The sequence below is a fragment of the Octodon degus genome, unplaced genomic scaffold (genome assembly GCF_000260255.1).
Source record: "Octodon degus isolate 3935 unplaced genomic scaffold, OctDeg1.0 scaffold00172, whole genome shotgun sequence".
NCBI classification, from domain to species: Eukaryota; Metazoa; Chordata; class Mammalia; order Rodentia; family Octodontidae; genus Octodon; species Octodon degus.
In genome coordinates, this window is record NW_004524748.1 from 2,099,833 (window position 1) to 2,115,308 (window position 15,476).

At 35.8% G+C, this 15,476-nt stretch overlaps 1 protein-coding gene across 1 annotated transcript in view; it reads right to left on the reverse strand.

Annotated features, from left to right (window-relative positions):
* Window positions 1-15,476, reverse strand: part of Adgrl3 (adhesion G protein-coupled receptor L3) — a 384,605-nt gene that overhangs the window by 46,962 nt on the left and 322,167 nt on the right. Inside the window, exon 16 of the mRNA XM_023703486.1 lies at window positions 4,781-4,949. Within this exon, the coding sequence (XP_023559254.1) occupies window positions 4,781-4,949 (169 nt within the window). The remainder of the gene's footprint in view (window positions 1-4,780; window positions 4,950-15,476) is intronic.

Sequence of the window (15,476 nt, forward strand, 5' to 3'; positions counted from 1 at the left end):
CTTATGTTGAGTCTTAATTTATTTGTCTTGAAGGGGAAAATCCTCTATGTGAATAATGCAATTCTTGGGTATCCCAGTGATGCCTTGATGTAAGATAAGTGAAATAAAAGCAATAATTAGAAACACTAAATAGCTGTTTACTAATAAAATGCACAGCCAAATTAGTCTACATGTTAAGTACACACACCTCTTTTCTGCTTCATACACAACTGATATTTTTATTTTAAAATATAAAACTTAAATTAGCTCCAAATTCTAGCTGATGTATAAAATAGATATGAGAGTGAATCCAATATGCTATTGTTTTCAAATTGTCTGATTGACTGTCTTAGCCCAGGACACCTTATTTTCATGGACAAATGTCACTTTTCCGCTTAACCTTCTGATTCCACTCGCATCTTTGCTTGTATTTTTCCTAAAGATCAGTTACGGAGCTCTTCTATCACAGTCTATATATCTTTCCCAAATATTTAGTAGGATGTCTCAGAAGTCTTGCAGAATGCTAACCACAATTTCTGAAAATTTCCCCAGTTTTTTAATCCAGGGTATCATCATGATTCTCATTCTCCTTGGACATCTCTCTCTCTCCATCTCTTTTTCTCATCAGTTAAATGGTCCTACTATGTAGCTTATCCGGTATGCTGGCTGGTGGTAAAATCCCATGGCTCCTCTTTTTTGGTAAGAAAGCTAAACTCTGTCTTTTAGTCTCACTTGCACTTCAGTTGGTACCATCGACTCTCATGGGCTAAGAGTAGGAGCAATGTGAGTCGCTTTCAGATTACTTCCACAGGCTCTCTCTGTCTCTCACCGACTGCTTGCTGTATGCCAGCACCCAGGTTGACCATGAAATCCCATCCAGGAAGACCTTGGGTCATGAGGCACCTGTACTGCCCATGTTGTGTAAGACGAGCAAACATTTCCAGTAAATTTAAATGTGGTACACGAGCAATATCTTGCAATACCAGTAGCACCGGCTGCCGAGAGTCACATGGTGACACCAAGCCAATCGTCCCTCCCCTCAGCGCCCTTTGAAACTGTGGGTGATCATCTTCCAGCCTTGAGTGTTTATGAAGGAGATCATATCTGCAGGGGAGGATGAGAAAAATGCGGAGGAATCCTTCACTCTAAATACGATTAGAGGGATATGTGTAAAATGTGGAAAGCTGAACATTTTGTAATGCAGTGTCACACAAATAAGGCTGTAGCAGTGTGAGCAGTGAATCTGTTCAATGACAATGCAATGTCCCATTTTTGTGAAATCCTCAGAAGGAAGGAAAAGCAAGAGTCACTGGATACATTCCTTGTGGAAGCTGCATGTAAAGAACAAAGATTCCACCCAGTACTACATCGCAGTGATTCCATCACTGATCATGAAAGTGGCCCTGCACAGTAAAGCCCCTCCGTCTCCTTCATAATGGCCACAAAGGATTTCAAGTTTATTTGTTTATTCTTTATAGTCTTCATTTTGCTTATTATTTAGTATTGTATTACAGTATCATCATCATTTTTATATAAGTGTTTTTGAGCTGTAGAATGAATCATCTGTATGTCCACGATGCAGGAAATTAAGGAAAATTAGTTTTGATATACTAGATTATAAGTGTGTTTCCAGAAAGATTTGTGCAATCCAAGGTTTTGCTGTTTTGAGATTGGCGCATCAGTCTGTGTCCCTCCATGGGGTCTCCTCATCACTGGGAAATTATTGCAATAAAACATGTACTGAATAGAGCTATGGCAATATTTTTGGCAATTTTAATTATTTGGAAATGTTTATATATTCTAATATCACCACATTGCATCAGGTCAATTATAACTGATTATATTTAAAATACATTTATTCTAATGTAGTCTTTTTTCTTTTTCTTATTTTTTTGTTGTACCAGGGATTGAACTAAGGACCTTACTCTTGCCAGGCAGGCACTTAATCTACTGAGCCATCTCCCGGGCTCTTTTCCTTTAATTTTAAAGATACAAAAAACATAAATGATATAGAATTTCAAAACAAGATGATAGAAAATTAACAATAGTCATCATATTACAAATTATTATTTTCAAAGTACTTCCTCAGATTACCAGATAGAGGCATACAGAATTAGTGAAATAATATGAGCAGTAACTGCTCATTTCAATGAATTAATGCAAATTAGTAGTACAAAGATTATATATACATTTTTTTTCCCCAAGTTGTTCTTTCCTTTTGAGCAATTTCTTTTCCACTATATCTATTGTACATTTTAGTTGCTGTTTACTTTTTTTTTTGTACAGGGTCCCACTATGTAGATCAAACTCATAGTGATTCTCCTGTTTTCAGCCTCCCAAACGCTGGGACTACAGGTGCACGCCACCGTACCCAGTCTCAGTCGCTGTCATAACATGCCCCAGGGGTGGGGCCAGCATGGCACATCAGGGATCGAACCCTGGCCCCTGTGCTCTGCCTAAGCAGGTGCGTTAGTGCACTGAGCTTTGGCTGGCTTTATTTAGTCTTTCAGTTTTTGACACTAGAGAGACAATACAGTGATTACACATGTGATTTTGATTCATCTCACATTTATTAGCTTTATCATTACTTCTCTTTCCTGTATTTTTGAACGTGACAGCGCATTTTAGATACTTAACACATAAAATTTTCTTTTATTTTTGTTCATCTTGATAAGTGGACACTCTTCTTAACTTCTTCCAACTTCTGTTTGGTTCCTATTTTGTTTTGGGGTCTCAAATAAAATATTCCAGACATAGATGTTTCTACATTTTGTTTTTTCTCTAAGGCCAAACTATGGTTCTTATATTATTCTGAGAAAGTTTTACATTGTACATTGTTTTTAGAGCCATATCTTTTAGTATTTCATAATTATATTGATCACCTCTGTCACATATGAGGAAATTGAAACATGAGATTAACTAAATGACTCCAAATGATCCAAGGTTTTGAGTGGATGAACCAAGAACAGGCTAGCCAAGGGATCTATATGACCAGAGATATTCAGACCATTTTTAAAGAATGTGTTTGATTGTTGCAGGTTCTCACTACACAGCCCAGACTCATGGTGATCCTCCTACTTTCAGCCTATCCAGTGCTGGCATTATAGGCATGCATCACTCTGCTGGGACTCTGGCCAGCCGAGCCCACCCTGAGGGCAAGATTAGCATGGCATGTGGTGCTAGGGATCGAACCGTGGTCCCTGTGCTTGCCTAAGGTTGCCTAATCAGGTGCTTTAGTCCACTGAGTTATCTCACCAGCCCCATAGACATCAAAATTTATTTATTTATTTTTTGCATTTTAAATGAAATTTGAACTTTATTTCTTTAATTTTATTAATTTTAATGAGAAAGAAATAACAATGACACAGTTCCAAAACAGGTTAGTAGGACAGCTACAATAATTAATACATTGCTTAGTGTTGTCTTCATAGTAGTTATTCAGAGTATAAGATGCAGACATGATATCTTGTCTAAACAATATTAGTACAAATCTTTCTTCTCACTGAACTAAGATAAAGTAGGTATATATCTATCCTAACTATTTTGTATATAATTATATATATATACACGCACACACACACATATATTCACTGCAAAATGGTCATTTATATTCCCCCTTTTTTGTTTTGCTTTGTCAGAGAGGGTGTTCCATTGCCATTCAAATATTATAGGTGCATAAATTCAGCAAAATCACCCAATATAGTCCAATAGTCCATAATAGTAGTGGGTTATCAGCAGAACTGGCAATGTCAGACGTTGTTGCCTTGAGCCATTTACAGCTCAGTATATTAATATGGTTTTACTTTTTATACCTCATGTTTATACTCTTCTGCTGCATGGTTAAGATGCAACTTGAAGATATACTCATAAGAGAAATAAACCAGACCCACATGTGTGAACATCATATGGTTTCCCTAGTGTAAGAACTCAAAAGAAGAAATAAAAATTGAAAGGTATAATACAGTTAAATGGAAAGCAAGAACTTAAGGATTGAACAATGAAGAGAGAGTAAAGAGAAAAGTTAGGAAATGTTTCAGGGGCAAAACCATACATTTGTATATACAAGATGGTTAGGGCAATGGTCCTGAGAATCTCCACCAGGTTTTTGAAACTAGCAGTTAATGGGTAGAATTCTCACCCTGACTAACTCTATATGCTGATATCTATAAGCTAAGCAACTACACTGAGGATAGCAATGTGAGATCAAAATTTAAATAAAATTTAGAAATATAAGAATGGAAAATTAATCTTGCAATTTAAAAATTCAATAAAAATTTTAGTTAGACTTAACCTTGAAAATACAATTTGTGTACTTGTAAATGTAATAAATTATAAAGTAAACCAATATAAAACTTAAAGATTCAATGTAACCACTCAACTCATAATTAGTATAAAAGATACCTTTAAATTATAGATTAAAAACACCAATATACTTTTGACTTTGTGATATGAAATAATCTTTAAAGAAACAGAATTGTACAATGACATGCACCCACTTTAGAAAAGAGCTTCTCCTAATGCACAAATTCAATTTGTCTGTCCATGGATACACAAAAGACTGTAAGGGTAAGTCAACAAGAAAATAATTTTTGTGCATTGCCCAAATCATAAACTATTTCTTTTTATTAAGCACACCAACTTTTAGGCTTTCATTTTGTGTATATTTTGTCTCTAGTATTATAAGAAAATGTTTATTTCATACAGCCAAGTGTATCTAGGTTGATATATCAAAGTATGTTATAATTGCTTTGCTATCATGAAACACACTCCATTTATTCTTGAAAATAGAATCCGAGCTTACCTTCTTCTGGAGGACACAATGGAAAATGAATATAAACATCCCCTGTAGAGAATTGAAAATGGTGAAGAGATACGCCATGATGACCGTGCTTTCATTAATATACATGAGTCCAAAGGCCCAGGTCAATCCTAACAAGCAGAGCAGGGCTATTGCACCTATCACCCACGACCTGTGGAGAGAAAAGAAAACTTAGGGTTATTAAATAATAGGCCTTTAGTAAACACAACCATCTCATACCAGCAATATTGACACCGAAGAAATGTTACGGCAAGGTATTTTTTGACAAAGAAATGTAAGACAGGTGGCATAAGTACTTTAAGATTTGAATGGGGGCTAAAGGTAATCAAGCTTGAGGAACTATACATGAATGGAAATGTAATGAACACAGAAATTAATTGAAGCAAAAGCAGATTTGTGCCATAAATTATTCATGTGTTTGCAGCATATATGCAAATGGCATGAAGATGTAATTAGGGAGAATGGCAAGAGGGAAAACTTCTATGAAGTTATGTTAGTCTCCACTGGGCTTATTGCTATGGCCTTTTTAAGATTGTGTTTCCTCTATGCCTCATCAGAGACATTTTATCCCATTTTTCCAAATTTCCTCTTTTTTAAAAAAAAAACAATCATGGTGACTGACAAAAATGTAACTTATATTTGAAGGAACTAGTAGTTGCTGGTCATATATGGACTTAGAACGTCCTGTCGATCTGATTTTGTACCTATGTGGAGAAACTGTAATACAGTAGATGGGAAAAAGCACTTCCCTCTACAGGATCCCTCAAGCTGTCCTTCTTTCCCAGACTTTGGATTACTGTCTTCTAGGTTTATGTTGGGCTTGACTTTGGAAATCAGACATTTGGCAGTTTTTCTGGAAAGAAGCTTAAAGGCTCTGAGCATCTCTATCTCCTTAAAGTGCAAACTCCAGGGAGAGCATGAAGCTAGAATGGCAATGGTAGAGGGGTTGGCAATGGGATGGACAGTGTGCAAGACGAACTCTCAGTCTCTTTCCATTCTCTGAGCTGCCATTTACAATAGTAAGAAGTGGGTGAGAAATGATTGATATATTTGTGATTATGTTCTGTACTATCAAAATAAAATAAGTTGTTTTTACAGATGGGACTCCAATAACTGAAATTGAACCCTGCCTTAGCTTTCTTTAAGTCTACCTATATGAGAGAACAGGACCAAAGAGTCAAAATGTCTACACACACACAAAACCACCCCTTTTTCTCATATTATAATTCCTTCCAGTGGGGCACTAATATTTCTTTCCAGTCAGTTTTTGTCCTCCATCTATTTTCTCTAAACAAAGAATAATTACAGGGATTAAAACTTTGCAAACTGATGGTAAAAGAATTGCATGTATTTAAGATAATCTGAAGCTCAGTATGATATATTTTTCTGAAAAATTTACAATGTAAGATAGATATAGTTCCCAAGTTCTATCAAAATGGATGATAGATATTTGCTAAGTGTTTTCTCCCAAAACAATCCCCAACTGTATTTCAGAGTTAAAGGCAAGATTAGTTTGAAATGTTGAATGTTTACCAGCAATATTCTTAAATAAAGAACCATTAAAGGACTTTACTATGGCATGTGGCATGTTAGCTAATGAATTAAGAAATATCCTACATGTTAATATTCTCTTTTGCTGAATTCTCAAATATGAGGATATTCAAGGAAAAAAATCTTAGCTTCTTATAGAAGATGGAAAAAGGAAAAATGGAAATAATCATCATTAAATTAAGGCAAATTTGCTGTTTAAATTGAGAATTAAAATGACAGGATGAAATACTAAAGTCAACTCTTATCCACTAGAAAACACATGATGAACCCAAAGGCCATGTGATGCAGAGCTTCCATGAGCTCCAATTTCCAAGGAAAATAATCAGCAAAAGCATGAAGAAGCAAGTGAAATGGCACTGGGTAAAATGAAAACAAAGGACTCTTCACCAGAAGAACAAACTGAAAGTCTACAGCAAGGTCACCCGTAGTTGGCCACTCTTAGTTTATGCTTGCAGGACAAGTAATTTTAAGATATATAGAAAAAAATCCAAATATTAACATGTACTAGATAAAGACAGACTTGTAGTTTTGGTTCAGAAACTTAAATATATTCATCAACAATTAGGTTATGAATCAAATGATAGGCACCAAAGTTTAAAGGGATGATCATACGTGTATAAAATTTAATTTGTGAACGTATTTTCTTTTGCCTTTTGAAATCTTTAAGTAGCGATTCATTAACATCAGTTGAAGTTGGGTAGCTTTATATCCATTTGATCAACTTAAAAATTTAGCTTTAAATCATAAAATAATTTTAGATGAATGATGCCCAAACAAATAACAGAAATTTGGACATATGTGGCACAGACCAACACATCACCATGTAAGGAGGAAAGTGTCTGATGTGAGACGAGCCTGCACCACAGGAAATCGCTCTTACTGTGACACCAAATGCAGTAATATCCAATTAACAGAGGTGAAGCAGAAGCTTTAGAGGAGCAATGCACCTGCAATATATTTACTCTGCTTCTAAATTGTACGCCACAGTATTTTTCTGTACAGTTTGCTCTTCTGCCTCAATGTGAATGACAGAAGCTCTAATGATACTTCAATACTGATCTGCCAGCTGGTTCGTGGGACCACACTGATAAATGGAATTTATCAGCCATTCAGGTCATTCTTACTTGATGAAGGGTCTGTTATCCTCATAGCTAAAGAATGCATAGACATAAAGACAAGAACACCAACATTAGCATTTTATGACAAAGAATTTCATATGAAAAAATCTTCTCCTGCTCCCCACAGGCCTCTGCTGCCCACCTCTCTAAAAGGTATCATAACTTTTCCATTATATCCAGAAGGCAAATCCTAAAATGACTATGAGAACCTAAATAATAAGGAATAAAATCAATTTGGCAACCCTGCAATATCCCTTATAAAACTAAAAAGTCCCCTTTTTCCATCATGTGCTTGTATTACTTTTGACTTGACAGAGACATTTATTTCTTAGAGAATGAGAAATTTTATGAGTAATCTGGAAGAGGCTGGAAGGCATGCTTAAAATGACAGATTTCTTGAAACCTAAAGGTATCCTCATTCTACAATAGTAGGTGAGATTGTTTAATTATGGACAGTGCACTTTGAAGTAATTTTAACTTACAGATGTTTAACCTGTATTAAATCTGACTACTTTAAAATCCTTTGGTTAGTGTACTAAGGAAAAAAAGTGAGTAAACCTTCATAGTAATCAGAGAAAACATAGCACCTGTTCATCAACACTCATCTACTAATTTATTAGGCATCACTCTGATGAAATGAAACCCTATTGCCAAATTAGCAAATTCAGTTAGAAGACAATTTGATTCACCTTTTTACAAACATGAGTTCTTTGTATGAGAGGACAAAAAAAGGAAAAGGAGCTGTTCTTTTTCTTCCCTTCTTGCCAGAGGCAATATATTTCCCTATTTTATGCATAAAGCAGTAATGTTCTTGGAAGGCTTCATCTGTGATGCATTTCAAATAAAGAACCACTGCTAAAATCTCACTTTCCTGGATGATGAAATAATGAAGACTGGAGAGAGACTCTAGGATTATTTGAAGCCAGTTTCCTGGGGGTTTGCATCCTACTTTACTCACTACCTATTTGATCTTAGGCAAAAATTACATTGCTGTTGTGTCAGTTTATATATTAAAAAATGATAATAATTATAATCAAAGTTCCTTTTGTTGCAATGTAAGTTCCTTGAAGTAATGAAATAATTTATATATTAAGGGCTCAAAATGGTGCTTAATACATGATATGTTTAATAAATATTACATGTAGTTATGATTACTCAACTGTCTAAATTCACACAACATTTAGTAAGCTAAAGAATAAGACACTAAGCACATGAACATTGAGCATTTGAATTCACTTGAGGGCAGTTGCAGGAACAAGACCCAGTAAAGGGTGAAATAAGTCAGTCAATGGGCCAGGAAGTGACTAGAGCTCTGTATGCAGTTTCCAGGTGTATATGGCTGTCCAAATTTAAATTCGCCAATACAAAAAAAAGTTTGAAATCTGGTTTCTCAGTCCTTGCAGTAATATTACAAGGCTCCAAGCCTTCACACAGGTCACAGGTACAGTAGCACCAGCCAGTGCCCAGCGAGTTCTGCTGCATAATGTTGAATAGGACAAAGAGTTTTAAGCTAAGAAATGTAATTATTTCAGATACATATTAACATGAATGTGTGTGAGACACAGAAGAATTCTAGAGATTGATTATATTTTACAGTTATTAAAAAGTACCTAGAAAATCCTGCACTTACATGAAGGTCTAAAATTTATAAAACATAATAATATATTTATTATAAGTACTTCCTCTCACTCAGTATGGTCTGGCTGTGATGCTAAACTCATGGAGCAAACAAGCCTTTACAAAGCACAGTGTCAATGCCAGTTATAGAATTTAGCATAAAGGAGTACCTTTAAAAATGCTTTGCACGATTGGATCAAGGTATATATAAATGCTCTAAAAAATAAAAACACAAAGTTTTCAAGATAATTGTGGGCATGACCATGTTTTGCTTGCAGGCTGAAGTACCAGAAAAGGGTGACGCTGGTGTGCAACTCAGCACTTTCGTGAGCAGGCATGGGGAAGAGTCAGCGACCCCACCCAACCACAAAGACTGTTGATGAACTCTCACTGGAACCAGCTGTGTTACAGCTGGCGCAGAGCTTACTGGCATGTGAGCACAAGTAGACTGTGACATTTCTAGGCCTTGCCAATTAAAGGGTTGGATGGAACTGGGCTCCCTTTTGCCATTTTGTCCTGGTTGTCTAGGACAAAGTGATTATAGAACCTCAGATCCCAAAAGGCAAGCTGCTTATCGATGTGGAGCTGATGTGCTAGATTTAGGTCACCTACTTCTAGACTCATAATAGTGTTTAAACCACTATCTTATAGGACTTTTTTTTTAAACCATGCCTTACCCTGCACAATAATTAATAAGTCATTTAATTTTTATATGTTAGATATAAGAATTCCAGGTGTATGTTCTATATAGAAATTCATGCTCCTGGTAAAGAAAGTTCATTAATTTAACCTCTAGTATGACACAGTTAATAGACAATACTTTAAAAGCTGACAATCACTGAACATGACCAATGTCAGTGAGGTCCATCATTTTGGTCAGATACTCCATTGTCTTGGAGAACTGAGTTTCACAATCTCTCTCCGTGACATTCAAATTAAATTGTTAGCAATGTTGTCATCAGCTTGGATCCAAAGCTATATGCTGTTGGCTTATTTTGAGAAGCAAGATTATAGCATTAGTTTATAAATCTGAATAATTTACCAGTGATAGTACTAATTCAAGGTTGTACGATAAAAATTTTGTTGTAATATTTTTTCTATCAAAATATACACAGAGAAGCATCTGGGACACAGCTCAGCAGCACAGCACCTTCCTGGCAAGCACAACGTCCTGAGTTTAATTCCAGCTACCAATATAAATATATACAGACAAAGAGATCTAGGATACTCTTGGTAGCTGCTAATGGGAATGTATAGGTGATTTTATAATTTCTAAGTGAGTTTATTCAAATTTAAGTAAAATATCTTGAATATAAATTTTTCATGAAAAATAAAGAAACAAGGCATTCCTTTCTTTAGATAGCATGTATGCTGTCAAATACATTATTTTATACTCATTTATATCTAAAATCTTATTGCCTCAGGTGTATTTTTAAGACAATATTTTGCTTAACCAAGATATTATAAGAATTCACAATATCACTATTAACAGAACATGAATAGTCAGAAATGATATGAATGAATCAAGGTAATCATAGGCTATTCTTTCTCTGATATTCCTAAGGAACTCATTGAAATTCAAGATAAAAATTAAATAAATTACATAAATAATTTTAACCAGTCCCCTCTGATCTATTTTCCTTTTTGAAAATTTAACTTTACTTAGACAGAATCGAATATGTTAAAGGTCGTAGGACAAATGAGACTTGTGTGAAGGAGGACGGGGTGAAAGGAAGCAGTCCTGACAGCAATCCCCCAGGTGAAAGATCTGGTCATCGGGAAGTTGCAGTATGTAATGGAGAAGGTATGATTTTGACAGATTGCTTATCCCATTCACTGTAAGATTAATACCAGAAGAAACCTCTGCAGTTGTTGAGGATTAGCTCCCTTGAGGTGATGAGTGAAGCGCCTCTATGTGGAGTGGGCTTTCCTAGTGCCCCTCAGCCATTGAGGCCCCCAAATTCAGAAGCAAGAAATTCAGCTCCCAAACTCAGTGATTTATCCTCAAAGAGCATCAACAGCCAGTTGGGGTTCTTGCTTTAACGATACTGGAAAGTAACAGTAAATCACAAGCTTGCAGAAAGAAAACTTTATATGAAAATGTAAAAGAAACTGGTAAGGGACTGTAGTTTGAGGAGCTGCCAAACAGTGAGCAGGTTCCTTAGCAAAGGAAAAAGAAAATAAGGAAAGGACTCAGACCTGAGCAGAAGGAGGAACAACAGTGAGGAGAAAAGGTGAGACTGGCCATTGTACTAAGAATGGTGAGTGATTGATTGACCAACTCACTGACTGACTGATGGGTAGGTGTGTGTGTGCATGTGTTATTCTGGATTAAACCAGAGCCTTACCACTGAGCTATATACCTGGTCCTTGTTCAACTTTTTTTAATAATTTGAGACAGGGCCTTGCAAAGTCATTAAGTTGCCCAGTTTGGGGTAGGATGTGGACTTCTACCTCAGCCTGCCAGAGAGCTGGAACTACTGGCTGATGATGGCAGCCCTCCAAGGAAACCAGTTTTAGGGGTTAATGCTGGGCTGCATGCAGTCAGCTCTTATCTCAGTCACTTTCTCATCACTGACACACAGTGCTCTCTGCACTTAAGCTATTATAGCAGAGGAGTTTATTGTAGCTACTGGCTTTTGGCCACAGTGTGGTGTGATGGATCGGGGAGGAAAGCTACTCACATCACAGAGGTCACGGAGCAGAAGGGAAAAGGAGGAAGTGAAGAGGGAACCATGCCCTTCCACATCTTGCCCCCACTGACCTGCCTCTTCCAACAAGATCTCAGCTCCAGCAGCACACTCAACTCTGAACTCATCCTATGATGCCCTTGTCATCTTACTACCCTTCAGAAGTGCCATCTCTGAACACTGGCAACCTTCAGGAGATGCTCCAGATCTAACCAATAATTATCATGATCTCAGTTCATAATTCCAAGGAGCCTTGCAGGAATTTGTAGTGACCTAGCTTTAGGACTTGTAAGCACCGTTCCAAAGAAGGGTCTGGCAATCAGATTCCTTGTACATTTAAAAGAAATTTTTATTATCTTGATTCCCTCAGTCTTAAAAGGAGATATAATAGGCTAGCTAAATGTAGCATTCATAAACTTTGATTTGCCAATGTTTTCCTAAGTAGTTAGTATACTTACTCCAAAACTTTAAGGTAGTAAAAGCTACAGACATAAAACTCTTTTCTATTCTATCATCTGGAGGCCAAAGTGAAGACATACATTTTATCACAAACCGATATAATGTCCCTAATTGCCTCAGAATGAAGCATAATCACACTTTTAATGAATAAAAGATCAAGGACCCAGGATTTTTACCTTGTCCTTTTGATGGTCTCTGACTAGGCCAAATGAACAGGTAGCAACCTGAGCTAACAGACTCTTACCAACCCACTTTGCAGTTACTTCAGACCACTGCCTTAATGTTCTACCAGTCCAGGTGTTCCAGTCTTCACAACTACAAAATAAGTTTTAGCACTGCAATGGGCATAGAGAATATGAAAAGCACAAAGAAGTGTTGAAAAACCTTTTGACTGCCCGACCACAAATCTTAATAGACAATGGTGGAAAGTTGTGTTAAATGGGTCATGTTACTCAATTGAGGAGCCATTTAACACACACAATACCCTAATAATATTGTAATATTTATCTAAGATAGCATTAAACTATCTGGTACCCAGTACTAATTGATATTTAAAATGCCACAGCTAGAAAAGTAGTACACACAGAAAAACTAAACATTTCATTTTTACATATTTTGTTGAAAATGCTCAATGAGCTGACTTGTTATGATAAAAATCCTAACTGCGTTATCATTCTTTCAGAAGTTTTTTGCTAGCAGGATCATCTCACCCTTAATTTATTTTGTTATATACACTGTAATAACATATCAGTATAGAAATATTAAAAGAAAAAAGCACTTAGAATTTAATCCAACAGTTCTTACTAAAATATGAAAAATATATGTTGATAACCATAGGTCTAAACTGTTAGAGATATTAATGTTATTAAGCATTCATTAAAACATAAAGAATTGTAACAAAGATATTTCAGTTATGAATTTTGTTACTAGCCAAAAACTATATTCCTAGATTCTTATGAAATTTATTAAAATAATAAAATGAGCTAAATTAACAGTATTAGAATACAGCATGGACATTGTTATTCCAAGAATCAAGTCTTCTTAACAGCACAGCAGATTTATCAGCAAAACATCAAAATTAAATTTTGATTCATAAGTTTTTTGCTGCTGCTGAACCAAAGAAGTTTTACATTCAGAGAGCTGACTACCATAAATCAGGGTTTCCAAATGTGAAATTTAAAAAACTGTGAAATCAATAACACCTAAAATTTAATTATATTATCTAAAACTTAATCTTCTGTAAAAATCTATAACTCAATCCAAATAAAAAACTCAATAATATTTAAAAGAGGTTAGGAATATTAATAAGAATAATTAGCTATAAACTGCACATAGACAATTATATATTTATCAAAAGTTGCTGTCTCCATCTGTCCAATTTATAAGAAGAACTGGTATGCTATATGTAAATAAGATATAGAATTCTGGATTCCTACAGAAGAGGCAAATAATTCTATTACTGCATGATCATTTCTTGATATTAACATGTGACAAGCTCTTTAAGTAAGTGAAGCAATGCCACTGAGAACCAGATTTCCGGATTTGAAAGCAAGTTGAGCACATACCATCGGCACCTCTGGGCTTCTTATTTATACTCTCCACACAGTACTATGCTCATCTGTGAATGGAGGATAAATATAGAAGCTTATTTGGGGCCTCTTACAGGCACTGAATAAAGTGGCCTGGTGTTTTCATTTAATACACAAAAACATGCACATATACAAAATTTATGTATATGTATATATATTAAATAGTTGTTATCACACTTACTGTTACAACCATATGACCTTAACAAAGAGGGGTTGTGAAAAATTCACACTTATTGCCATTTCAAGATTTTTTCTTTCTTTTTTTTTTTCAAGATTTTTTTCTAAAAACTGTTTTGAAAATTCACATTTCAGTATAAATTTCAAAATAGAAGAAAATCACTGAGTTGATTCATTTAAAAGACCATGACTTATATAAAGCGTCAGTTTCAATAAACTTCAGGATTAGTAACCACTATGAATTTTCATAGTATGAATTAGATATAGAATAATATACAGCTTTTCAAAGTGGTTAGAACAGAAATTCCAGCACTTGGGAGGCTGAGGCAGGAGGATGGTGGCAAGTTTGATTCCAGCTCGGGTTACAAAGTAAGCTCAAGGCCAGCTTGAACTGCATACTGAGATCCTGTCTCAAAAAGATAAAAAATAAAAAAGTAAATAATAAATAAACAAAGAAATAAAAGAAGATCTAAGTTTTTAAATATTTACAATGATTTCTGTTCACTTTTTAGATTTAAATGAGCTTGAGAACTTGATCACTCTTAGCACTTGGGACTATTAATTGAAATCTGGTCATTCTAATGTAAAAAGATGAAGCAGTTTAAGGAGCACATTAAATACTTTGTGCATGTCTTTTTCCAACTTTCAGGATATGCACAACTTCTAAGCAACAAGCAAGAAAACCTGCAACCTTCAGTTACCCTGCCAGGTGCGTCCAGGGGAGCTGAGTGCCTGCGAGGCGGCCTCTCTCCTGCCCTGTGGCTCCTTCACCTCACTTTTCAATAACTTGCATGAGGAACATTCATCATGCGTCTTTTGCAAATAAACACCTTATCACAAATTGCTTGTACAAGCAATTATAAGCACGACTGACTGTACTTACTACGGTTCCAGTCAAGGGGACCCAGTGAGGACCCCGGAGCAACTTGGCCTTTCCAAGCCTCAGCTCACGAATGTTAGGAATTTATATTTTGTGAATTGATAAACTTATATCTAAATTCCTAAGGAACGTTGGCTTCGACGTTCAAAATTACCTGGCTGACATAGGAAAGCTTGCAGGAGAAATCGCTTGGGGTACAGACCCTTCCTGGCAAGAGCAAGGCGCTAAGCTCGATTCCGGGTATTTGCTGAACTGAATTCGTAAGTAGAACATGTTCTCTGTTGAAAATGTTATAAGGTAATGAAAAAATAAGTTGCCTAACTTTTAAAATTCTCAGTAGACTTCCTTCCAAAATGACTTAAATAATAAAGATACCTTAAATAGTATGGCTCCAAGGAAGGAAACCAAATACGACCCCTAGAAGGTTATGAGTAGTAAGAACTATGCAAGTTCTCCCTGAATCCTGAATTCCTCATTCACACGACAGACTGAAAGTCCATTATAATGTTTCTGGTAGAAACACTTGGGAAACCACGCCGTGCACCCAGTATGCGGTGAAGACCTGACCACGCGCAAGCTCTCCAGCACAGTTTAATG